The following is a 26093-nucleotide window of genomic DNA, read 5'->3' on the forward strand; positions in this document are numbered from 1 at the left end:
TTATGTCCTGTACCACCATTTTATTTTTTTATTGAACAGGTTAAAAATTCTGTTCAGACTAATTTCTTAATATATCTTTGGTGCTTTGTTTTCTGATACACTAATCCACTAAATAGGCATAGTTTTAATACATAGCGTGCTAGCCGCCTGAAGCCACCATTAAAAGGTGCTTAAAGAGGTATTCCCATCTCGGATATTTATGGCAAATCCACAAGATATTTTCACTGAGTCGTTCAGGGGATATATAACTTGGCAGTCAACGCTTCACTGCCAATGTTTGTATCGTAGATATGTCCGCTTATATAAGATAAATGATACAATATATCAAGAATATGTGTTCAGTGCTTTCGCACTTTGCATTGACACAAAATAAATTTATCTAGTGTGGTAGGTAATGATGCTAAAAAAGCAACATATCACATATTCATATCCAGTTTGTATCTTAGTAGCTATATATTTTTATTTGTTTTTGTATATGTTTGTAAACTGGACATAGAATATCAGAGATATAGGTGGAGTCCAATAACCACAACTATAGAGATCTGCACAGGGTAAATAAATTCAATCCAAGTCCGGCACATTCAAGTTTGGTGCAAGGAATATTGTTCAAGTGCTAAGACCCTTTATTCCTATCCTACCCACTATTAGCCCTACGCGTTTCTTTGTTATCTATTTCTGCCGCAAATCTTCAGGGGCCTACAGCAATCAATCTAATGCTCTGAATGCAACAAATCGTGCTGCAACGTGGACATAGTAAGCTAGCCACTGTTGGTGGCCATACACTCCATCTTATAAGGTGGAGGGCACTCCCCCAACATGTGCATATTGGAATGGACCAATGGAAAGGACCCAGCACGTAATGCCAGTTACCCCCAAGTAGGAGGGGTCGCGTCCAGGTCAACCAATCATAGTGCGGCGTAGTGCCGCCTCCCCTCAGAGATTAAGATAAACAGACTGGGTGAAGTATAATGTTAACTAAAGCTAGTATAGGATATGTAGTCATTAATACCTTCAGGATGGTGCCTCTTATAGGGGACCACAACGGGGAAGTGGGAGATGCGCAAGGAGAGGCAATACTGGTAACAGGGATTTTTTAGGGACCAGTTACCCGCTTACAAATTATGCTCTAAGGACTAGGGCCACACAACAGCGCTAAGGTCTCATGTTATTACAAATATACCAACTGGGAATGAAATGGGTACCCATGCAGTTAATAATAAGGAACCTAGCTCTGACAAGATGCAAATTATTAACATTTCCCAAAAGGCTCTAACAGATGAAGATATTAGGCTACTGACTAAAGGCTTATCCTATGTCCCTACCACTAGGTTTGAAAATTTTTGGACTGGATTAAGGACTTACATTTGTTTGCACGCAAACTTCAGTGGGTTCAATTTTATAAAAATCATAACCTCAAACAGTGTAGGGATTTGGGTATTGAGGAGACGGATTACTCTGACTTCTTGAATTTAATGGGCCTCCTTCAAGAAAGTGAGGTAACTGTGGGTGAGGGTCCCTTCACTAACCTTAAAAAAAAGGTACCAGGTCTGAGGAGAAACACACAATATTGACCTATTCGTTGAACTTGTAACCAAGGAGATAGAACAACTAGGAACCAACTCAGGTCTATATCAGTACAAAAATAATCTTACAACACAGGAGATCTCCACCTTAATAAAGCTAGAAAAAGACAAATCAGTTATCCTAAAAGCAGCCGATAAGGGGGGGAACCTAGTGGTTATGGACAAATCGACATAAAAAATAATGTGCCAACGCATATTACACGATAGAAATAGCTAGCAGAAACTGACAAATAATCCTATATGCGACAATGTGAAGAAACTTCAAGCTATCTTATGCAAAGCTATGGGAGATAAACCCATTAGCAAACATGAATTTGACTTTATGCATCCAAATAATCCACTGATTCCCACTTTTTATAGTGTCCCCAAAGTACACAAAGGCACGACCCCCTTGAAAGGAAGGCCAATAGTGTCTGGGATAGACTGCCTTACACAGAACATCAGTGTCTATGTAGCTAATGTTCTACGTAAATTCATTCAGGCACTCCATTCATACGTCAGGGACACTACAGACTGTAAAGGATCTGCCAGGCACAACTTCTGTGTATACGCCCATAGGTAATCAGTCTGCACCTGAGTCTATGTCTCTGAGACTGACTCCATCTTCCACCACTCAGGATGGCAGGCTTAGGAGTGGGAGAGCCTATCGCAGCCTGGCCAGACGGAGCTAGCTCCCGCCCTCTGTCTATTTATACCTGCCTTTCCTGTTCCTCCTTTGCTTGTGATTCTTCTCGTGTGGTTTCCTGGCCCAGCTACAGCTTCTACTATTTGATCCTGCTCCATACTGACCCTGGCTTACTGACTACTCTCCTGCTCTGCGTTTGGTACCTCGTGCACTCCTGGTTTGACTCGGCTCGTTCACCACTCTTGTTGCTCACGGTGTTGCCGTGGGCAACTGCCCCATTTCCCTTAGCCTTGTGTACCCTTGTCTGTTTGTCTCGTGCACTTACTGAGCGTAGGGACCGCCGCCCAGTTGTACCCCATCGCCTAGGGCGGGTCGTTGCAAGTAGGCAGGGACAGAGTGGCGGGTAGATTAGGGCTCACTTGTCCGTTTCCCTACCCCCATCATTACATAATCACAAGCCATATACCTAGTCTACCCTGGTCCCTGACACTACTATGGACCCCCTTGAGACCCTGGCCCAGCAAATGCAGGGCCTCTCCCTACAGGTCCAGGGCCTGGCTCAGAGGGTCAACCAGCCTGACGCTACCATGGTAGTGCCCCTCACCTCACCTCTTGAACCCCACCTCAAGTTGCCTGACCGGTTCTCAGGGGACCGGAGGACTTTTCTCTCCTTTTGGGAGAGTTGTAGGCTCTACTTTCGCTTAAAGCCTCACTCCTCAGGTTCTGAGAGCCAGCGGGTGGGTATAATTATGTCCCGGCTCCAGGAAGGGCCCCAAGAGTGGGCCTTCTCCTTGGCTCCTGACGCCCCTGAACTTTCCTCCGTTGATCGTTTCTTTTCTGCTCTCGGACTCATTTATGACGAGACTGACAGGACTGCCTTTGCCGAGAGTCAGCTGGTGACCTTACGTCAGGGTAAGAGACCTGTTGAGGAGTATTGTTCTGACTTTAGGAAGTGGTGCGTAGCTTCTCGGTGGAATGACCCTGCCTTAAGGTGCCAGTTTAGGTTGGGTCTGTCGAACTCCCTGAAAGACCTGCTAGTTAGCTATCCCTCTTCTGACTCCCTAGACCAGGTTATGGCTTTAGCGGTACGACTTGACCGACGTCTCAGGGAACGACAACTTGAACGTTTTTGTGTTTTCCCCTCTGACTCCCCCATGATGCCTCCCGAGGTCCCGTTGCTTCGCTCTTCCACGGAAGACTCGGAGGTACCTATGCAACGCGGGGCCTCTGTGTCCCCCCGACAACGTAGAGAGTTCCGCAGGAAGAATGGTCTCTGCTTCTATTGTGGGGATGACAAGCATCAAGTGAACACCTGTCCTAGGCGTAAGAATAAGCAGCCGGAAAACTTCCGCGCCTAAGTGATCATCGGGGAGGTCACTTGGGCGCACAGGTATTTCCCGTAAATATGAAACGTAATAAAATCTTGCTTCCCTTCAGGTCTCTTTTGGTGGTAGGTCTGCGACCGGCAGTGCCTTCGTGGATTCAGGGTCTTCTACTAATATCATGTCTGTGGAATTTGCTATGTCTCTAGCTATGCCTTTGATTGATTTGCCTAAACCTGTACCGGTAGTGGGTATCGACTCCGCTCCTCTTGCTAATGGTTATTTTACACAGCATACCCCTGTTTTTGAACTCCTTGTTGGCTCCATGCATTTGGAGCAGTGCTCTGTACTGTTGATGCAGGGATTATCGTCCGATTTGGTTTTAGGCCTTCCCTGGTTGCAGTTGCATAATCCCACGTTTGACTGGAATACTGGGGAGCTTACCAAATGGGGTAATGAATGCTTGACGTCATGTTTTTCTGTTAATTCTATTCCTCCCCCTGAGGAGGTGAACACGCTACCTGAGTTTGTTCAGGACTTCGCTGATGTTTTCTCTAAGGAGGCCTCCGAAGTGTTACCTCCTCATAGGGAATACGATTGCGCTATCGAATTGGTACCAGGAGCTAAGCTCCCTAAGGGTAGGATATTTAATCTTTCTTGTCCCGAACGTGAAGCCATGAGAGAGTATATCCAGGAATGCCTGGTCAAGGGTTTCATTCGCCCCTCTACTTCTCCTGTAGGTGCTGGCTTCTTCTTCGTAGGGAAGAAGGATGGTGATCTTAGGCCATGCATTGATTACCATAACTTGAATAAGGTCACTGTAAGGAACCAGTATCCCCTTCCTTTGATTCCTGATCTCTTTAATCAGGTTCAGGTGGCCCAATGGTTCTCTAAGTTTGATCTACGGGGGGTGTATAACCTTATCCGCATCAAAGAGGGGGATGAGTGGAAGACTGCGTTTAACACGCCCGAAGGTAATTTCGAATACCTCGTCATGCCCTTTGGGTTGTGTAATGCTCCTGCGGTCTTCCAGAATTTCATAAATGAGATTTTAAGAGATTACCTGGGGGTATTTCTTGTAGTGTACCTTGATGACATACTGGTGTTTTCCAAGGACTGGTCCTCCCACATTGAGCATGTCAGGAAGGTGCTCCAGGTCCTTCGGGAAAACAAACTGTTTGCGAAAAGCGAAAAATGTGTGTTTGGGGTACAGGAGATACCATTTTTGGGTCAAATCCTCACTCCTCATGAATTCCGCATGGACCCCGCCAAGGTCCAGGCTGTGGCGGAATGGGTCCAACCTGCCTCCCTGAAGGCGTTACAGTGTTTCTTGGGGTTCGCTAATTATTACAGGAGATTTATTGCTAACTTCTCGGTCATCGCTAAGCCTCTTACGGACCTCACTCGCAAAGGTGCTGATCTCCTCCACTGGCCTCCTGAGGCTGTCCAGGCTTTTGAGGTCCTTAAGAAGTGCTTTATCTCGGCCCCGGTGCTGGTTCAGCCCAACCAAATGGAGCCATTTATCGTGGAAGTTGACGCATCCAAGGTGGGAGTGGGGGCTGTCTTGTCCCAGGGTACCAGGTCCCTCACCCATCTCCGTCCCTGTGCCTACTTCTCCAGGAAGTTTTCGCCCACTGAGAGTAACTATGATATTGGCAACCGCGAACTCTTAGCCATTAAATGGGCATTTGAAGAGTGGCTCCACTTCCTGGAGGGGGCTAGGCACCAGGTAACGGTCCTTACCGACCACAAGAATCTGGTTTTCCTAGAATCGGCCCGGAGGCTAAACCCGAGACAAGCTCGATGGGCGCTATTTTTTACCAGATTCAACTTTTTGGTTACCTATAGGGCTGGGTCTAAAAATATTAAGGCCGATGCACTGTCGCGTATCTTCATGGCCAGCCCTCCTTCGGAGGAAGATCCTGCTTGTATTTTGCCTCCTGGCATAATCATTTCTTCTATTGATTCTGATTTAGTCTCTGAAATTGCGGCTGACCAAGGTTCAGCTCCCGGGAACCTTCCTGAGGACAAGCTGTTTGTTCCCCTGCAATTCCGGCTAAGGGTACTTAGGGAAAATCATGACTCCGCACTATCTGGTCATCCAGGCGTCCTGGGTACCAAACACCTCATTGCCAGAAACTATTGGTGGCCTGGGTTGCCTAAAGACGTTAAGGCCTACGTCGCCGCTTGTGAGGTTTGTGCTAGGTCCAAGACTCCCAGGTCCCGACCAGTGGGCTTACTACATTCTTTGCCCATTCCCCAGAGACCTTGGACCCATATCTCCATGGATTTTATCACCGATTTGCCTCCATCTCAAGGCAAGTCGGTGGTGTGGGTTGTAGTAGACCGCTTCAGTAAGATGTGCCACTTTGTGCCCCTAAAGAAACTACCCAATGCCAAGACGTTAGCTACCTTGTTTGTCAAACACATCCTGCGTCTCCATGGGGTCCCTGTCAATATTGTTTCGGAACGAGGGGTACAATTTGTTTCATTGTTTTGGAGAGCCTTCTGTAAAAAGTTGGAGATTGATCTGTCCTTCTCCTCTGCCTTCCATCCTGAAACTAATGGCCAAACTGAGAGGACTAATCAATCTCTAGAACAATATTTAAGGTGTTTTATCTCTGACTGTCAATATGATTGGGTCTAATTCATTCCCCTCGCCGAATTTTCCCTTAATAACCGGGTCAGTTACTCGTCAGGGGTCTCCCCTTTTTCTGTAATTTTGGGTTTAATCCACGGTTCTCCTCCATTTCACCTGGTAGTTCCAGCAATGCCGAGGTAGAGGTCGTTCATCGGGAACTGTGCACTGTCTGGGCCCAGGTTCGGAAGAACCTAGAGGCGTCCCAGAGCATACAAAAAACTCAGGCTGATAGAAGACGTTCTGCTAACCCCTTGTTTATGGTCGGGGATCTGGTGTGGTTATCGTCTAGGAACTTGCGCCTTAAGGTCCCGTCCAAGAAGTTTGCTCCCCATTTTATTGGGCCGTATAAGGTCATTGAAGTCCTCAATCCTGTCTCCTTCCGACTGGAGTTGCCCCCATCTTTTCGAATACACGACGTGTTTCATGCCTCCCTCCTTAAACGCTGCTCTCCGTCCTTGGCTCCCTCGAGGAAACCTCCTGCTCCCGTTCTCACCCCTGAGAGGGTGGAATTCGAGGTGGCCAAGATTGTGGACAGCAAGATGGTCCAAGGCTCCCTCCAGTACCTGGTCCATTGGAGAGGATACGGGCCTGAGGAGAGGACTTGGGTACCCGCCCGGGATGTTCACGCTGGGGTATTGGTCAGGAAGTTCCACATTCGTTTCCCCAATAAACCAGGTCCACATAGAAAGGGTCCGGTGGCCCCTCATAAAAGGGGAAGTACTGTAAAGGATCTGTCAGGCACAACTTCTGTGTAAACGCCCATAGGTAATCAGTCTGCACCTGAGTCTATGTCTCTGAGACTGACTCCATCTTCCACCACTCAGGATGGCAGGCTTAGGAGTGGGAGAGCCTATCGCAGCCTGGCCAGACAGAGCTAGCTCCCGCCCTCTGTCTATTTATACCTGCCTTTCCTGTTCCTCCTTTGCTTGTGATTCTTTGCATGTGGTTTCCTGGCCCAGCTACAGCTTCTACTATTTGATCCTGCTCCATACTGACCCTGGCTTACTGACTACTCTCCTGCTCTGCGTTTGGTACCTCGTGCACTCCTGGTTTGACTCGGCTCGTTCACCACTCTTGTTGCTCACGGTGTTGCCGTGGGCAACTGCCCCATTTCCCTTAGCCTTGTGTACCCTTGTCTGTTTGTCTCGTGCACTTACTGAGCGTAGGGACCGTCGCCCAGTTGTACCCCGTCGCCTAGGGTGGGTCGTTGCAAGTAGGCAGGGACAGAGTGGCGGGTAGATTAGGGCTCACTTGTCCGTTTCCCTACCCCCATCATTACACAGACATTCTCAAAAGACTTGAGGGGATAGAAATCCCTCCCAAGCTATGCTTGCAAGCTTGGACGTAGAATCCTTGTACAGCTCTATACCTCATCATCAAGGTTGTGAAGCTGTACAATGTTTTTTGGAAACACGAGGTATACAATTTAAAGCCCATAACGAACTAAAACTCCGCCTACTAAATTTTATTCTTACCAAAAATATCTTTCTGTTTGGGGGACAAATGTTCCACCAGACTAGAGGGACTGCCCTGTGCGCCCAGTTATGCCAACCTTTACTTGGGCTGGTGGGAAGACCAAGTGGTATTCTCGGATGGCCTAGCATCATATACCTCGCCCATTACGCTGTGGGCGAGGTATATAGATGATATTTTGATCATCTGGAATGGCAGTGTTGGTCAGTTTGATAAATTTGTCAGCATGCTTATCATTAATGGTCTAGGTCTTTATTTACCTCGGAGATACATAGGACAGCAATTAACTTCTTAGACATAACCATCTCCAAAACGGAAAGAGGGAATCTAACAACCACCCTATTCCGTAAACACAAAGCGACAAATAGCCTTTTAGCATGGGATAGTCATCATCCCACTAATCTTAAAAAAAGGATCCCTAAGGGACAATGTCTCAGGTTGAGGAGAAACTGTTCGGATCTAGTGGATTTTATGGATAAATCCAGACAATTACGAAGGGAATGCATACCATCACGCCTTATTAAATAACAACTGAATTATTGGTCCCAAAAAAAATCAACAGCAGGAGAGATAACAACTAAGATTAGAATAGTGGGTACATATGACAATAAATATAAAGGAATATTTTTGACAATTTTTGGGGGATTCTAATTGCAGACCAATATCTCAACAAAGCAGTTTCCCCATATCCACTTATTACATATAGGAGGGGAAAAACCTCCAGGACCGGCTGGTACATAGCCACTTTACTGAATGTCCATCACAGACAGGATGGTTACTGGATAAACCAACAAGCACATATAAATGGGGATCGTGCAAAGCATGTAAATACGTAACCGAAGGTAACACCATTCAGAGTGCAGCTACAGGACAATCTTTCAAGAATAGGGAATTTGGTAACTGTAAATCCAAGGGGCTAGTGTACATGGCCACATGCAACTGCCCACAAAACTATGTGGGTAAGACCATCCGGGAGTTTAGGCAAAGAATTTTGCAGCATATGGGAGATATCCGTAGAAAAGAAAATACGTGTCTAGCGAGACACATGCTAGAGAAACATAATAACACTGAGGAAAATACTTTTCAAGTAATAGAGGTAATGAGATCCTCAGTGCGTGGAGGGAATTTAGAGGGACTCCTCCTTCAAAAGGAATGTAGATGGATCTACCGATTAAAAACAACAAATTCTGAAGGTATTAACCCCTGGGCGCACCACGAGGCAACTGTACGCCCGGGTTGCCAGTGTCTTAGCGCACCAGGACGTACAGTTACTGCGTGGTTCCCGGTGCACACTGTCAGCGACATTGTGCACCAGGAACCAGGAGGACAGCTGTCCCCGACATCTCACTGTTGCAGATCAGCGGCTCATTTCCACTGATTTCGGCAATTAACCCCTTAAATGCGGCGATCGATTGCAATCGCCGTATTTTAGGGATTTCTAGCACATCGGCAGACCTCACAATGAAATCGTGAGGTTTGCAGATGGCTGGCGTGGCGACCGGAGGCCAAGTAATGGCCTCCGTGACTGCCATGTACGGAAGCTTATCAGGACCAGCCTCCTGACAGGACGTCACTGTCGTTCGCGATGCACACTGTCGATGACAGTGTCGGTGACAGTGTGCATCGGGAACCGGGAGGTCAGCTGTCCCCAACAGCTGACACTCCACTGTTGCCGATCAGCGGCTCATCGCAGCTGATTTTGGTAATTAACCCGTTAAATGCGGCGCTCGTTTGCGATCGCCGCATTTAGGGGGTTTGTAGCACATCAGCAGCCCCCATGCAATTGTGGGGGCTACTGATGCTTGTGATGGCACCCGGAGGCCAGACAACGGCCTCCGTGTCTGCCATGTATGGAAGCCTATGAGGACCAGCCTCTGGACTAAGGGTATGTTCACACGACGTATTTTCGGCCATTTTTCGGGGCCGTAAACGGATGAAAAACGGCCGAAAAATTTGAAGCAGAACGCCTCCAAACATCTGCCCATTTATTTCAATGGGAAAATGGCGTTCTGTTCTGACGAAGCGTTTTTCGCTGCGTTTTTTACGCTTAAAAAAAACGGCTGTGAAAAAGAAGTGCAGGTCAGTTCTTGGGACGTTTTTGGAGGTGTTTTCCATTGACTCTATCGAAAAAAGCTCAAAAAACGGCTGTAAAAAACGTAGCGAAAAACGCAGCGAAAATTGCGAGTGGCTTAAAAAACTTCTGAAAATCATCGTATTTTGAGACGTTTTCGAGTTTGTGTGTGAACATACCCTAACTGTCAGAGTGACTGTGACGTCGCACTAACAGTTGGAATACATTACACTACTAGGTAGTGTAACGTATTCTAGCAGCGATCAGAGCTGCAGGTAAAAAAGAAAGTGAAAAAAGTAAAACAAAGTTAACAAAAATGTTTTACAAAAGTGTAAAAATAAAAGATTTTTTTTTCCTATAATAAGTCACTTATTATAGGAAAAAAATGAGAATATTAAAAAACGGTACACATATATGGTATCGCCACGTTCGTAACGACCCAAACGATAACACTATAATGTTATTTTTCCCACACGTTGAACGCTGCAAAAAAAACAAACTAAAAACTATGCCAGAATCACTTTTTTTGGTCACCATCCCTCCCTAAATATAGATTAAAAACTGATCAAAAAGTCGCATGTACCCCAAAATAGTACCAATGAAAACTACAACCCGTCCCGCAAAAAAACAAGCTCTTACACCGCTTTTTTGACTGAAAATGGTGACACAGAATATGGTGACACAGAAAATAAATAATTTTATAAACAAGTGATTTTATTGTGCAAACGCTGCAAAACATAAAAAAAGGATATACATATGGTAACGCCGTAATCGTACTGACCTGCAGAATAAAGTAAAACTGTAATTTTTAGCGCATAATGAACGCCGTAAGAAATAAAGAACTGAAAACGCCAAAATCACTGTTTTTTGGTCATCAAAGCTCTAAATAAAATGTAATAAAAAGTGATCAAAAAGTTGTATGTACCAAAAAATTCTACCAATAAAAGCTACAGCTTGTCCTGCCAAAAATAAGCCCTCACACCGCTCAATCGACCAAAAAATAAAAAAATTATGGCTCTCAGAATGTGTTGATACAAAAAGTTTTTCTTTGTAAAAGTAGTAAAATATAAAATATATACATTTGGTATCACCGTAATCATATTGACCCACAGAATAAAGTTAAGTTGTCGTTTTTACCACACGGTGAAAACGAGACGCAAAAAGCAATGGAGGAATCACAGCTTTTTGCAATTTCACCCCGCAAAGAATTTTATTTTCAGTTTCCCAGTACATTATGTGGTACATTAAATGGTGTCAATAGAAACTACAACTCTTCCCGCAAAAAAATAAGCCCTCACACCACTCTATTGACGGAAAAATAAAAACGTTATGGCGTTTGCAAGGCGGGGAGTGAAAAACGAAAATGGAAAAGCAAAAAAGGATCAGTCCTGCAAAAGTTAATTAATTTCTATAAAAAAAATCAATTAGAACCACATGTGGGGTATTGTCATACTCGGGAGAGATTGCAATACAAATTTAGGGTGACTTTTTCTCCTTTATCCCTTCTGAAAATGAAAAAATTCAACATTTTAGTGGACAAAAATGTTGATATTCATTTTCACGGCCTAATTCTACTAAATTCTGCAAAAAACCTGTGTGGTATAAATGTTCACTATACCCCTACAATTTTTTTTTGAGGGGTGTCGTTTCCCAAATGGGGTCACTTTTGGGGTGTTTCCACTGTTTTGGTCCCTCCGGGGCGTTGCAAACACGACATGGCACTGAAAACCAATCCAGCAAAATCTGAGCTCCTAAATCCAAATGGCGCTCCTTTCCTTCTTAGCCCTGCTGTGGGTCCAAACAGCATTTTATTACCACATATGGGGTATTTATGTAATCGGGAGAAGATGCTTTACAAATGTTGGGGTGCATTTTCTTCTTTATTTCTTGTAAATATTAAAAATTTCTATGTTTTTTCAGAAAAAAAAGTAGATTTTCATTTTCACAGACTAACTCCAATAAATATAGCAAAATACATGTGGGGTCAAATTGCTAACTATACCGCTAGATAAATTCCTTAAGGGGTGTAGTTTCCAAAATGGGGTCACTTTTGGGGAGTTTCCAATGTTTTGGCACCACAAGACCTTTTCAAACCTGACATGGTGCCTAAAATATAATCTAAAAAAAAGCAGACCGGGGGCGTGGCCAGCTGAGGATGTGAGAGGACGTGTGTGGCGAAAGCTCCGGGCCAGCATCCTGCATAATATCCTCCTGACGGGGCTGTAATTGCTAAAGTAGCCAAAATTCCTTACCTGCTGCGTCGGAAGGGAAGGACATCTTCCAGAAAAAAATGGGTCCATCTAAAGCTGTGGATGCAGCTGAAAAGCTGAAGTCGTATGCCTGCGTGGTGATCCAAGATGGCGCCGGCGGGAGCCCCGCGGATCGCCGGCGTCTGCTGAGTCTGTGGCTGGGACTTCCACACTTGCACCTTCGGTGCCAGATGCGGGGATCACGTTGCAGGAGGCCTCGGATAAATTGCTGACAGCTATCCTGGATACACGTACGTCGCTCACCACCAAGATTGATGAGGTGAGAGTGGATGTGGGCCTGTTGAGACAGGATTTGCAGAATGTGCGGGATAGAGTCACTGAGGCAGAGTGCCGGATCTCATCCTTGGAGGATCGCACTGAAAGTATGCCTGCTGCTATCCAGGATTTACACCGTAAAGTGGATCTCTGACGACAGAAAGCTGACGACCTCGAGAACAGGTCACGCCGCAATAATCTTCGCATAGTGGGATTACCGGAGAGAGCGGAAGGGCAAAGGCCAGGGGATTTTGTGGAGAAATTGCTTTTTGATACATTCCCGGCTGCCTCCTTTTCGTTGGCCTTTGCGGTGGAAAGGGAGCACCGAGTCCCAGCGAGACCACCCATCCCGGGTGCTCCCCTTCGACCTCTACTTGCCCGGATGTTGAATCGTAAAAACCGGGATACGGTTCTTCTGGAAGCCCGCAAGGTGGGCAGGATACGATTTGATAATGCTTCAGTGTCCATCTACTCTGATTTTCCCCCTGATCTACAGCGACAGAGGGCGTCCTATGTTCCAGCGCCGACTTCGGGATTTACAAATTCCGTACTCAATGGCCTATCCTGCTAGACTGCGGATTGTGGATGGAGACCGTGCCTTATTCTTCACTGATCCAGCTGAGGCGGATGAATGGCTCACAAGAAAGAACAGACGTTCTCCTCGTCGCTGATCGGATTGGATGTCCAGGCTGGATGACTTGCGGATATATGGAACTCATGGATACCCCATATTGTCTGACCTGACCGCTTCCTCTGTTGGATGTATCCTTATGTGATATTGTTATGGCTCTGTACATTGTTCTTTGATGCAGGTGGCCGCATGGGATGCAGGGTCTAGGTTGCGGTTTTTTGGAATGTATATGTTTTCCTTATCTTACCAGAGAGTAATATAACTAATATCTGCGGGTCACTAAATGAAAGTCAGATTTCAATAATTCTCTGGTCTATTCAGAATAATGGGTGCTGGCCGGGAGGGGAGCTGCACTACTTGGATCTACTTAGTGTTTGTACGGCAGAAATACACTAGCCGTAGAGACTACCCCCTAGAATCTTGGCTGCAAAGGTTTGCTCCTGTTGAGCACTGTTTGTTCATAGATTTGTTCTGAGAGGTTATGAGTCAACTCAAATTGCTTCAGAGATATCCAGATATATCATACTTGTATGGGAAATATGTATTCTCTTACACTGGCTTTGGAGGGTATGCACTCAGGGATTAGTGGGTGGGACTCTGAGTTATGACAGTCTACTATGTCTCGGTATTGAGGAATGAAGGGGTTACGGCTAATGTCCTGGAAGGTTCGGGGAATGGGCGCTCCTGAAAAGCGACATATGGTATTTGCTGCTTTGAGACGACATAGACCTCATTTGACTTGCCTACAAGAAACGCACATGACACCTGATACTGTGAGAAGCTTGAGTAAGCCCTGGTTACAGTGGGTGGGGCATGCTTCCCACACTTCATATTCTAGGGGAGTGGCTATCTTGGTGCATTCTGAGCTCAGATGGAAACTGCTACAGTCTAACATAGACTCTGATGGGAGATACATATTTTTACACGCGGTTATTGATGAGCGTCCATATGTGATATTGGAGGTTTACAATCCTCCGCCAGCCTCATTGGAGATAATTCAGGAGGCCATGCGATTCGCATCCTCATATCCGGGTTCACGTGTTGTCATGATGGGGGATATTAACATGGTTATGGACCCTGGTATAGACGGTTTTCAAGGAACTTTGGGGCGAGGCTCTGGGGGCCCGTCTCAGCTAGGCCTACTTATGCTGGAGTTGGGGTGGATTGATCTGTGGAGAGTGACTCACAAAGGAGTTCGAGAGTTTACGTGTCACACACCACAATATAATGCACTTTCTAGAATAGATTATATTTTTGGTTCCCCCGCTGTCTTTCATGAAATAGAGTCTATTACACACTTGTCGAGGGGGATTTCAGATCATAGCCCAGTGTTGCTGACACTAAAGAGGACACAGACGGGCAGAAGGGGGGTGGGTAAGATTCATCCCTTTTGGCTTCAGCTCGTCCAGCAAAATGATCGAATACCTGATCAACTGTCAATTTTTATAGAGGCTCATGCTCAAATGGGGGATCGCTCACTCGTGTGGGATACACTCAAGGCCTATTTGAGGGGGTGTCTCCGATCTTCCATATCATATGTTAAGCGTGCTTCGGCCCTTCAGGAGGAAGACTTAGCATGTAGGTGCGCGCAGGCAGAGGGTGCATTTGTCTTATATCCCTCACCTCTCAATAGGAATGCTTGGTTAGACCTAGGTAGACAGTACTTACAGGTCTTGAAGGATAAGGCCTCACGTAGTTTAATTTTTAGCAATCAATCTGGTAAGATTCTTGCCCATGTGGTGAGAAGTTGCTTTAGATCTCCTCCTGTGCTGGGTATAGTTGGGTCCGACGATAGAATGTGCACATCCCTGGGGGACATCCTTGCGCAATTCACACAATTTTAGCAACTGTACTCTTCTCGAGTGGATTATGCGCTGGATGAGTGGGAGACGTATTTGGGTGGAATTGCTTTCCCTACTTTGACACTTGAACAAGTGGTGATGTTGGACGCACCTTTTACTGTGGAGGAAATTTTGACAGGGATAGCGTCTATGTCTAAGGGGAAGGCTTCAGGGCCGGACGGAATTCCCCTTGAAGTATATTTACAATATGGAGAGTTGCTGGCTCCTCAATTGTTGGCTTTGTTTGAGCATAGTTATGGGAGGTCTGCTCTCCCGGATTTCATGTGTGACGCTACCATAATCGTTCTGTTAAAACCAGAGAAGAACCCTGAAGACAGTGGGTCATATAGGCCGATTTCGCTGCTAACAGTAGATTACAAGATTTTGACCAAGATGCTAGCTAATCGGCTATGTACTGTGTTCTAGCTAATCGGCTATGTACTGTGATAAAGGCAGTTATTCATCCAGATCAGTGTGGTTTTATCCCGGGAAAATCCACCTCAGAGAATATTCGATGGGTGCAGGTTGTTTGCTTGGGGGGAGCAACAGGACTGGGCCCTGGCATCTCCAGATGCTGCCAAGGCTTTTGATTCGGTTGAATGGCCTTACTTACTGGCAGTGCTGCGCAGGTTTGGATTTGGGGAAGGTTTCATTAAATGGGTATCCTTGCTGTATCGGTCTTCTAGGGCACAGGTGTTGGTGAACGGGGTACTATCCCCTTCCTTCTGCCTCCATAGGGGCACGAGGCAGGGGTGTCCCCTTTCGCCACTTATTTTTGCATTGGCCATTGAACCCCTGGCTATTCGTATTAGGCATGATTCCGCATATATGGGGATCAGAATAGGTTCCAGAGAGGACCGGATAGGGCTTTATGCAGACGATATGGCATTATTCATGGCTAATCCTAATGCCACACTTCCTAGGGCCATTTCCGTTATCAATGAATTCGGTAGGTACTCTGGTTTATTGATTAACTGGCAAAAGTCGTATTTGATGCCTCTGAGGCGGGGTGACTGTGGGTGGGGCACTGAGTTTTGTGGCTTAAGAGTAAACCCTGACTTCAAATACTTGGGAATTATTATTGCTAGGGATAGTTCTCGGTCATATGAGCTGAATGTAGCACCCCTATCGACTTACCTTAGGAATAAAATGCAGGTGTGGAAGAGTCTGCCGTTGTCGGTGGCAGGCCGTATCAATATACTTAAGATGATTATCTTACCCAAATTTTTGTATGTTTTGGAACACATGGATGTGATAGTGCCTAAACACTTTTTCAAAATAGTGAACTCGCTGTTTGCGCCGTTTGTGTGTGGGGGGGGGGGGGAGACCTAAACTTAAACTCTCTACTCTTCATAGACCTAAGGAAGAGGCAGGGCCTGCTTTGCCGGATTTTTTTTTATATTATTTGGCGGGTCAGCTCCGGTATCTGGTATCCTGGGTTCCCCCCCCTGATGACTAATGCTGAGTTTCATTTGGCCCGGTCTTGGGATTGAAAATCCTATGGCCGGTATTGGAGCCGCTGGACTTTAGACACTGTTCTCTGTTACCCTTGCATAGATTAGCCAGACGTGTCTGGCAACAAGCTAAAAATTTACTGGGACTTGAGGGGGTGGTGGTGGAGAGTCCGAAGTGGGATAATCCGAGCTTTTCTCATCTTTTTGGCTTATTAGGGAAGAATTATTGGACCTCTAGAGATGTACAGTACATACTTCATCACAACTGCTTACAGTGGATAACTCTATCATGTCAGTGAGGGAGATTCGAGCGGCTTTTAATATACCACCGGGGGAGGAGATTTACTGTATACAGCTTCACCATGCTCTGACCGCGCAATTTCCACCGAACTCCACCATTTTTTTAGCTATGACTTGGTAGCACGGTTGGGTACCCATTCCACGAGTGGATTCATATCCCAGATTTACTCCTATTTATTGGACGCTAAACTGCGACTTGAACCCCTAGCGATTGAGGATAGATGGCGGGAAATTATTCCACAACTCACTAATGAGGATTGGAGGGAGGCTTAGATGTCCCACTTGCTGGTTTCGCCTGCTGCTAATAACAAACTGGTACAACTATTTATCATCCATTAATGCTATTTAACGCCCATAAGATTACACCGTATGGGACGGATGACATCCTCACAATGCCATAGGTGTGAGGAGACTAGGGCTGATTTTATACATTTGATGTGCGGATGTCGGTGGATTCCCAGCTTTTGGGAGGAGGTAGTCATCTTATTAACAGCAGTCATGGGGAGGGAGGTACCTCACAGGCCGGAGGTGTGTTTGTTGGGATTGCTCTCAGAGGAGCAGTGGTCGGTGCATGAGAGGATCTTTCTTAGGGAGTCACTCTTTATGGCAAGGAAGGCGGTGGCTATACGGTGGATGGTGGATAGGAAACCGACAGTGGCACAGTGGCGTGAACTGATTAATGACATTCTGTCAAGTCCGAATTTCAGGGTAGCTTCCTTCTCCCTGTTATTCCACACCGAATAACCACCTCTGTAAATTGAAAGCTGAAGGCATGCCTGGAAAGAAGTAAACCAGCCAAGAGATGTTGGTACACAGCTTTCCTCAGATAGGACAGGAAGCAAACTAACTTTATTCAGAACAAAGAAACACAGGAAAAGACACATGCCCCCTCCCTAGGGATGTGGGAGTGCCCAAGCCCCCACCGGCTTCTCAGCTGCAAGTTCTTCTGTACACTCTTCTTGCATTCCAGGGGGCGGTGTCTTCCATAGGTGTGTCCGACATGAACAAAGAACTTGTTATATATATATCAGTATATTACACAAAGAACTGAAATGTATATACATATGTGTGAGGATAATATTTTTGTAAACAATATACATGGTAATGATCCCTGACAATTCTACCTTTTGAAAAAGTGGTGTATAAGAATCGGGGAAGGCCGGCTGAATTTGACCTGATTTGGGGGGGTTGGTGCTTGTCGCATCTCACTCACTGTACGGTCCAAGGTTTGAATGATGCTTTGACACATGCTGGGGGTGGCATTGGGTAAAGGAAGCTGATGGAAGCGCATATCCATGTGGTCTTGTTTATGAGATGTTTGGTTCCTATCTGGGAGCTATTGGGATGCAGGCATCTATGTCTTTTATTCAACTGCACGATTAATAATATTGTTTGGATTTATTTTGTATGCGATTAAGTGGTCTGCGAACCACTGAAAGGCCAAATGTGTCCATGTAAGCTCGAGAGTTCTCACTCCTTACTGTATTTGAACTGCTGGATGTATACTGTTTTCCTGATGTATATGAAAGTTTAACTCTGTCAGGTTATTTTCAATAAAACGAGTTTAAAAAAAAAAAAAAGCAGACCCAAAATCCTGTAGGTGCTCTTTTGCTTCTGAGACCGGTGTTTCTGTCCATTAGGGCACTAGGGCCACATGTGGGCTATTCCTAAAAACTGCAGAACCTGGGCAATAAATATTGAGTTGCGTTTCTCTGGTAAAATCTTCTGTGTTACAGAATTTTTTTATTACAAATTAATTTCGGCAAAATTACATTTCCCCTCTACTTTGCTTTATTTCCTGTGAAACGCCTAAAGGTTTAAGAAACTTTTTGAATGCTGTTTTGAATACTTTGAGGGGTGCAGTTTTTAAAATGTGCTGATTTATTGGTGGATTCTAATATATAAGGCCCTCAAAACCACTTCAGAACTAAACTGGTACCTGTAAAAATAGCCTTTTGAAATTTTCTTGAAAATGTGAGAAACTGCTGCTAAAGTTCTAAGCCTTGTAACGCCTAGAAAAATAAAAGGACGTTCAAAAAATAATGCAAACATAAAGTACACATATGGGAAATGGTAACTAGTGACTATTTTGTGTGGTATTACTACTCTGTTTTACGAGCAGATACATTTAAATTTAGAAAAATGCCCATTTTTGCACATTTTCTCTAAATTTTGGTGTTTTTGACTAATAAATATTGAATTTATCGACCAAATTTTTCCACTATCATAAAGTACAATATGTCACGAACAATCTCAGAATCGCTTGGATAGGTAAAAGCATTCCCAAGTTATTACCACATAAAATGACACATGTCAGATTTGAAAAATTCGGCTGTGCCACAAGGCCAAAACAGGATGCGTCCTGAAGGGGTTAATGACTACATATCCTATACTAGCTTTATTTAACATTATACTTCACCTAGTCTGTTTATCTTAATCTCTGACTCATTAATCTGAGTTAGGGCACGTTCAGACGTGGCAGAATTTTTCCGCTGCAAATGTTGGTGCAGATTTGGGGCAATTACGCAACGAATCTGCACCAACATTTGCATATTTGAAAGGTAATTCAGACATTGCAGATTTCACAGCGGACTTGCCACAGATTTTAGTTTTTGCATTGCAAAGGCTGAAATCCGCAGTGAAATTCCGCTTCTTCTCCGCAACGTCATGAGCATGCTGCGGAGGGAAAATTCTGCACCGCAGCCTGATTTCCGCAGTTATTTTCTGCAACGTCTGAACTAACTTTCCTAAAAATGTATAGAAACAAATGGAAAAAACGGCTGCTGCAGAATTTCACTGCGGACTGTCCGCCGCGGAATTCAACAGCAATTCTGCCACGTTTGAATGTGCCCTTACTGCTAGGATCTGTGTTATTTGCACCTATCATTACAAATCTAGCCTTTATTTTATGATATACCTGTCCACACCTTATGTTACCCTCTTACCAATGTTCATTATGTGGACAGCGCATATATACTTAGAGAAGGTATTGCTTGTCACATTCCCCTGACGTGGAGGGGTTTTTGAAAACAGTGTTTCAGCCCACAGCGCATAGTCTCCAATCACAGCCCAAATCGTCATCTCAGGATAGGCGGCACTACGCTGCACTATGATTGGTTGACCTGGACGCACCCCCTCCTACGTGGGTGTGACTGCCAAGTTATATATACCTAAACGACTCAGTGAAAATAATCTTAACTATTCATGTTGGGGAAAACTAACGGAAACTGAGATTTACTGCCAGTGATTTAAAGCCACAGTATATGCCATAAATGTCTAATAGATGCGAATCACACCTCTGGGACCTGCACCAGTCTCTTGACCGGGGCCCTCTGACCCACTTCCTACCTTTTCACGCTGTCACTGGGCTTCGGCTACTGAATTATGAGGTGGCCGGTGGTATGGAACAGCTGAGCTATTTTCGTAAGTCCCATAGTAGTGAATGGGTCACTGAGTTTTGGGGTGGTCGTGGACCCGCAGCAGAAAGTAAGATGGGGTCAGTGGGCCATTTTCCAGAGATAGATGCTGGTTCCATAGGTGGAACTTGGATCTATTGGACATTTATGGCATATTCTGTGGATATGCCAAAAATGACTGAGATGGTAATATTCCTTTAAGAGCTTAGGGCCTGTTCACATCATCATTCGCTTTCCGTTCCGGGGTTCCGTCTGAGGTTTCCGCCGGGTGAACCCCGCAACGGAAAGTGAAACTGAAACCACAGCTTCCGTTTCAGTCACCATTGATATCAATGGTGACGGAAACATCGCTAATGGTTTCCGTTCGTCACCATTCCGGCAGGTTTCCGTTTTTCCGACGGAATCAATAGCGCAGTCAACTCTGCTATTGATTCTGTCGTTAAAACGGAATCCTGCCAGAATGGTGATGAAGGTAGGTAGTGTAATGTATTCTAGCAGCGATCAGAGCTGCAAGTCTAAATGTCCCCTAGTGGGATAAGTAAAAAAAAGATAATAAAAATGTTTTATAAAAGTTTAAAAATAAGTTATAAGTTACATAAACAAAAAATGCTTTTTTTCCTATAATAAGTCTTTTATTATAGGAAAAAATGAACACGTTAAAAAAGTACACATATTTGTTATCACCGCGTTCGTAACGACCCCAACTATAAAACTATAGTGTTATTTTTTCCACACGGTGAACACCACAAAAAAAAAAAAGTAAAAAACAATGCCAGAAATACTCTTTTTTGGTCACCACCCCTCCCAAAATATACAATAAAAAGTGATCAAAAAGTCACATGTACCCCAAAATAGTACCAATAATAACTACAACCCGTCCCGCAAAAAACAAGCCCTAACACAGCTTTTTTGACTGAAAAATAAAAAGTTATGGCTCTCAGAATATGGGGATACAAAAATGTATTTATTTTATAAAAAAAGTGATTTTATTGCGCACATGCTACAAAACGTAAAAAAAAGATATACATATGGTATCACCGTAATTGTATCGACCCGCAGAATAAAGTAAAATTGTCATTTATAGCCCAGGGTGAACGCCGTAAAAAAACCGAATTGATGGTTTTTGGTCACCTTGCTTGCCAAAAAATGGAATAAAAAGTGAGAAAAAAAAAACGCATGTACCCCAAAATGGTAGCAATGAAAACTACAGTGGAGTCAAGATGCTAACTATACCTCTAGATAAACTCCTTGAGGTGTGTTGTTTCCAAAACAGTGTCACTTTTGGGGAGTTTCCACTATTTTGGCACCACAAGACCTCTTCAAACCTGACATGGTGCCTAAAATATATTTTAAAAAAAAGGAGGCCCCAAAATCCAATAAGTGCTCCTTTGCTTCTGAGGCCTGTGTTTCTGTCCATTAGGGCACTAGGGCCACATGTGGGATATTTCTAAATACTGCACAATCTGGGCAATATATACTGAGTTGCATTTCTTGTGTAAAACCTTCTGTGTTACAGAAAAAACTGTATTACAAATGATTTTTGGCACAAAAACAAAATTAATTTTGTAAATTTCACCTAGACTTTGCTTTAATTCCTGAGAAACGCCTATGGGATTAAAACACTTTCTAAATGCTGTTTTGGATACTTTGAGGGATGCAGTTTTCAAAATGGGGTGCTTTATGGGGTCTTTCTAATATATAAGATCCTTAAACTACTTCAGAACTGAACTGGTCCCTGAAAAAATAGGCTTTTTAAATTTTCTTGAAAATATTAGAAATTGCTGCTAAAGTTCTAAGCCTTGTAACGTCATAGAAAAATAAAAGAATCTTCAAAAAACTATGCAAACATAAAGTACACATATGGGATATTTGAAATAGTAACTATTTTGTGTGGTATTACTGTCTGCCTTAGGCCTCGTTTACACGAGCGTGATATACGAGCGTGCGACGCGCGTGCTTTTCACGCGTGTCGTACGCACCTATATTAGTCTATGGGGGCATGCAGACAGTCCGTGAGTTTTGCTCAGCGTGAGTCCGCTGAAAAAAACTCACGACATGTCCTATCTTTGTGCGCTGTTCGCGCATCACACACCCATTGAAGTCAATAGGTGCGTGAAAAAGACGCATGCCGCACGGAAGCACTTCCGTGCGAACTGTGTGATTCGGCAACAGCTGTCAAACTCTGAATGTAAACAGAAAAGCACCACGTGCTTTTCTGTTTACAAACATCCAAACGGAGTGTCATAATGATGGCGGCTGCGAGAAAATCTCGCAGCCACGCATCATACGCTGATGACACACGGAGTTGTTAAGTGCCTTTTGCGCACGCAAAACACTGCGTTTTTTGCGTGTGCAAAACGCACACGCTCGTGTAAATCAGGCCTAACAAGCAGATACATTTAATTTTCGAAAAATGCTAATTTTTGCTAATTTTCTCAAAATGTTCGTGTTTTCACACATAAACATTGAATTTATCGTCCACATTTTTTTACTAACATAAAGTACAATATGTCACGAGAAATCACTTGGATAGGTAAAAGCATTCCCAAGTTAATACTACATAAGGTAACACATGTCAGATTTGAAAAAATCGGCTTCGTCCCCAAGGCCAAAACAGGCTCAGTCCTGAGGAGGTTAAAGGGGTTATACAGGTATTATACAGTGGAATTCAGCAGCAATTCTGCCACGTCTGAATGTGTCCGTAAAGGAGTTGTCGATGGTTAAAAAAAACTTAGCTGCTTTCTTCCAAAAACAGTGCCACACCTGTTCACAGACCACAGATTGTGAGTGGTATTGCAGATTTGTCCAATTCAGTTCAATGAAGCCGAGCTGCAATACCAGAGACAACCCATAGACAGGTGTGGCGCTGTTTCTTGAAGAAAGCAGCAAAGTTTTTTTTAACCCTCGACAACTCCTTTACGGACACATTCAGACGTGGCAGAATTGCTGTTGAATTCCGCTGCGGACAGTCCGCAGTGGCATTCTGCAGTAGCCGTATTTTACATTTGGTTCTATACATTTTTAGAAAACTTAGTTCAGACGTTGCAGGAAAATAAGGGCATGCCCACACGTGGCGGATTTCCTCCGCAACTGTCCGCATCAATGCTGCACAGAATCTGCGTTGCAGATTCTGGTGCGGATCTGCCCAAAATGTGCAGTAAATTGATGCGGACTAGCTGCTGCGGACTGCGGTAAAAGTGCTTCCCTTCTCTCTATCAGTGCAGGATAGAGAGAAGGGACAGCACTTTCCCTAGTGAAAGTAAAAGAATTTCATACTTACCGGCCGTTGTCTTGGTGACACGTCCCTCTTTCGGCATCCAGCCCGACCTCCCTGGATGACGCGGCAGTCCATGTGACCGCTGCAGCCTGTGATTGGCTGCAGCCGTCACTTAGACTGAAACGTCATCCTGGGAAGCCGGACTGGAGACAGAAGCAGGGAGTTCTCGGTAAGTATGAACTTCTATTTTTTTTACAGGTTGCTGTATATTGGGATCGGTAGTCACTGTCCAGGGTGCAGAAACAGTTACTGCCGATCGCTTAACTCTTTCAGCACCCTGGACAGTGACTATTTACTGACGTCTCCTAGCGACGCTCCCGTAATTACGGGAGCCCCATTGACTTCCTCAGTCTGGCTGTAGACCTAGAAATACATAGGTCCAGCCAGAATGAAGAAATGTCATGTCAAAAAAGCAAGACGCATCCGCAGCACACATAACATGTGCATGACAGCTGCGGACTTCATTGCGGAAATTAGAATCTCCATTGAAGTTAATGGAGAAATTCCACCATGAGTCCGCAACCAGTCCGCCACAACTCCGCAACATCCATTGCATGCTGCGGACACCAAATTCCGCACTGCAGCCTATGCTCCGCAGCGGAATTTTCTGCTTCGTCTAAACGAACCCTACTAAATAGAAGTGGAAGTCAATGGAGAAATGGCTCCGCTGCGGATTAACACTGCGGAGTGTCCGCAGCGGAATTCAAGAGCAATTCCGCCACGTGTGGCTTTGCCCTAACTGTGCAGAATTTAGGCTGCGGTGCAGAATTTTCCCTCCGCAGCATGCACATTATGTTGCGGAGAAGCAGCAGAATTTCTCTGCGGATTTTAGCACTTGCATTGCAAAGGCAGAAATCTGCAGCAAGTCTGCTGTGATATCCACAACGTCAGAATTACCTGTCAAATATGAAAATGTTGTTGCAAATTCGCAACGAATCTGCAGCAACATTTTCACCAGAAAAATTCTGCCACGTCTGAACATGGCCTTAATGTCCCTATTTTTGGGATTTGAATGTTGGTACGTATTGCAACTCTTAACATTATGTTTGCAGCATCCGACATGTAAGGCCCCATGCACACGACCGTGCCTGTAATCATGGTCCGTGACTACGGGCACAGCCGGCCGCCGAGAGTCATCCGCATTTGCAGGCCATGCTCCCATTATAAGTATGGGATCACAGTCTGTAAAATCAAAAAAAATAGGACATGTCCTATTGTTTACAGATGATTTCTACAGCCCGGACACCTTCCCGTATATATACAAGAAGGTGTCCGTGGCCAATAGATATGAATGGGTCTGTACTTTGATCCGCAATTATGGTCTGTAATTGCGAACCAAAATTACGGTCGTGTGCATGGGGCCTAAGAATGTTCTTATGATCTTCATGTTACTCATTACAATAAAGTCTCCCAACATTCTTTCCTTGGTATCTTTATAGGGAGAGGGTCGCGAAGAAATAATAGGTGGAATTCGTAGTCTAAGTCTAGATTTCCAAACCAAGTTGGCAGAGAAAATCCAGGAGGTGAAACTGCTGTCTGTGTTAGTGTACTCACTGTCTTTCTCACCATCTATGCCTTCTTATTCTCTTTCCTGTTTCTTTACTTGATCTCAAATGTTTTTTTTATACTCTCTTTGAAGATGACTCAAGACTCTCAGAAAATATTATCTCTGCCATGTTCAGAGTTGTGTCAACTTTCCCATTCTGACCTAGAAGACTTGGTCCATGTGTTATGTGCTCACCTGAAGGACATCTTGAAGCAGAGAGATGAAGCGCTAGAGGTAAGAATAATACTTTTTTGCTTGTGTGTGTAGTATAATGTTATTGGAATTTTATATTTATAATATATGGCACTAAACTAAAGAATAGGTCTCCATTGTCAGACGGAGGCCAAAAGAGTGTACTTTTGGCATTCATCTGGCCATTATACATTACATTACAGCAAAAAAAGGTAAGTAATAGCATAGCCATCCTGCGGAGTCCATGGTAGCCTATGGGTAATGATTGCCACTGTATGGAATTCGTCACAGGCATCTGTTAAACGTATACGTGTTGTGTTTTTTAATAGCTTTTCATGATGTATCCATTATAGCCTATGGCTGATGTATGCTACTGTAAAGGTAGTATTACACTGCCCGACGTGGGCCGTTTAAACGAGCGCTAATCAACGAGGCAGCCCGTTGATCGGCGCTCGTTTGCTCCTTTTACAAGGAGCTAGTAAGGGGACCAGCTGATCGCTCATCCCCATACATTTCTATCATGTTGGCAGCACGTCTCCCTGTTTACACAGGGAGATGTGCTGCCGTCAACGATAAAAGTTTATGCATTTAAAACGATGCAATCGGACGATGAACGAGCGTTTGCTCGTTCACCGGCTGATCATTGCCCTGTTTACACAGGGCAATTATCGGGAACTCGTTTGCCCGATAATTGGCCAGTGTAAAAGGGCCTTTAGGCATGTGTCACAGCCTACGTTTCACATATACTGTATCGGGAGCTTTTCACAACGTATAGGTCACATCAGACAAAACATCTGATCTGAATAAAGCTGATAACATATAGCGTTCTACCGCTTAATAATAAACGGTGAAGTAATTTTTTTTACAGCAGCTGTCAATCATCCGATGTGAAAAACAGGCCAGACCAAAAGATACCCGGTCTCTAGCAGTGTCTCAAAATGTGATTTCTGACCCAAATACTTGGCAGAATCACTCTCTGCGCATTGTCGATCTACAGAGCAAGTTACGTCGTGTACGTCAAGAGCTGTAAGTCATATGTGGAATGATTGGTCTTGTGTGTATTCTCTGACATGTATGAAATGGGGCTACATATGTTAAAAGTTATGCAAATGTTTAAAAAATACTTGGCAGTTTTGGGCAGCATGGTGGCGCAGTGATTAGCACTATTGCCTTGCATCTCTGGGGTCCTGCATGCA

The 26093-nt window shown here is 44.5% G+C and overlaps 1 protein-coding gene across 1 annotated transcript in view; it reads left to right on the forward strand.

Moving 5' to 3' along the window:
* The window catches only part of LOC142660260 (uncharacterized), a 148859-nt gene that overhangs the window by 21852 nt on the left and 100914 nt on the right, over positions 1 to 26093 (forward strand). The window contains exons 6-8 of the mRNA XM_075836850.1: positions 24599 to 24682; positions 24799 to 24939; positions 25766 to 25923. Of these exons, the coding sequence (XP_075692965.1) occupies positions 24599 to 24682; positions 24799 to 24939; positions 25766 to 25923 (383 nt within the window). The remainder of the gene's footprint in view (positions 1 to 24598; positions 24683 to 24798; positions 24940 to 25765; positions 25924 to 26093) is intronic.

The sequence above is a fragment of the Rhinoderma darwinii genome, chromosome 9 (assembly GCF_050947455.1).
Source record: "Rhinoderma darwinii isolate aRhiDar2 chromosome 9, aRhiDar2.hap1, whole genome shotgun sequence".
In the NCBI taxonomy this organism is placed as follows: Eukaryota; Metazoa; Chordata; class Amphibia; order Anura; family Rhinodermatidae; genus Rhinoderma; species Rhinoderma darwinii.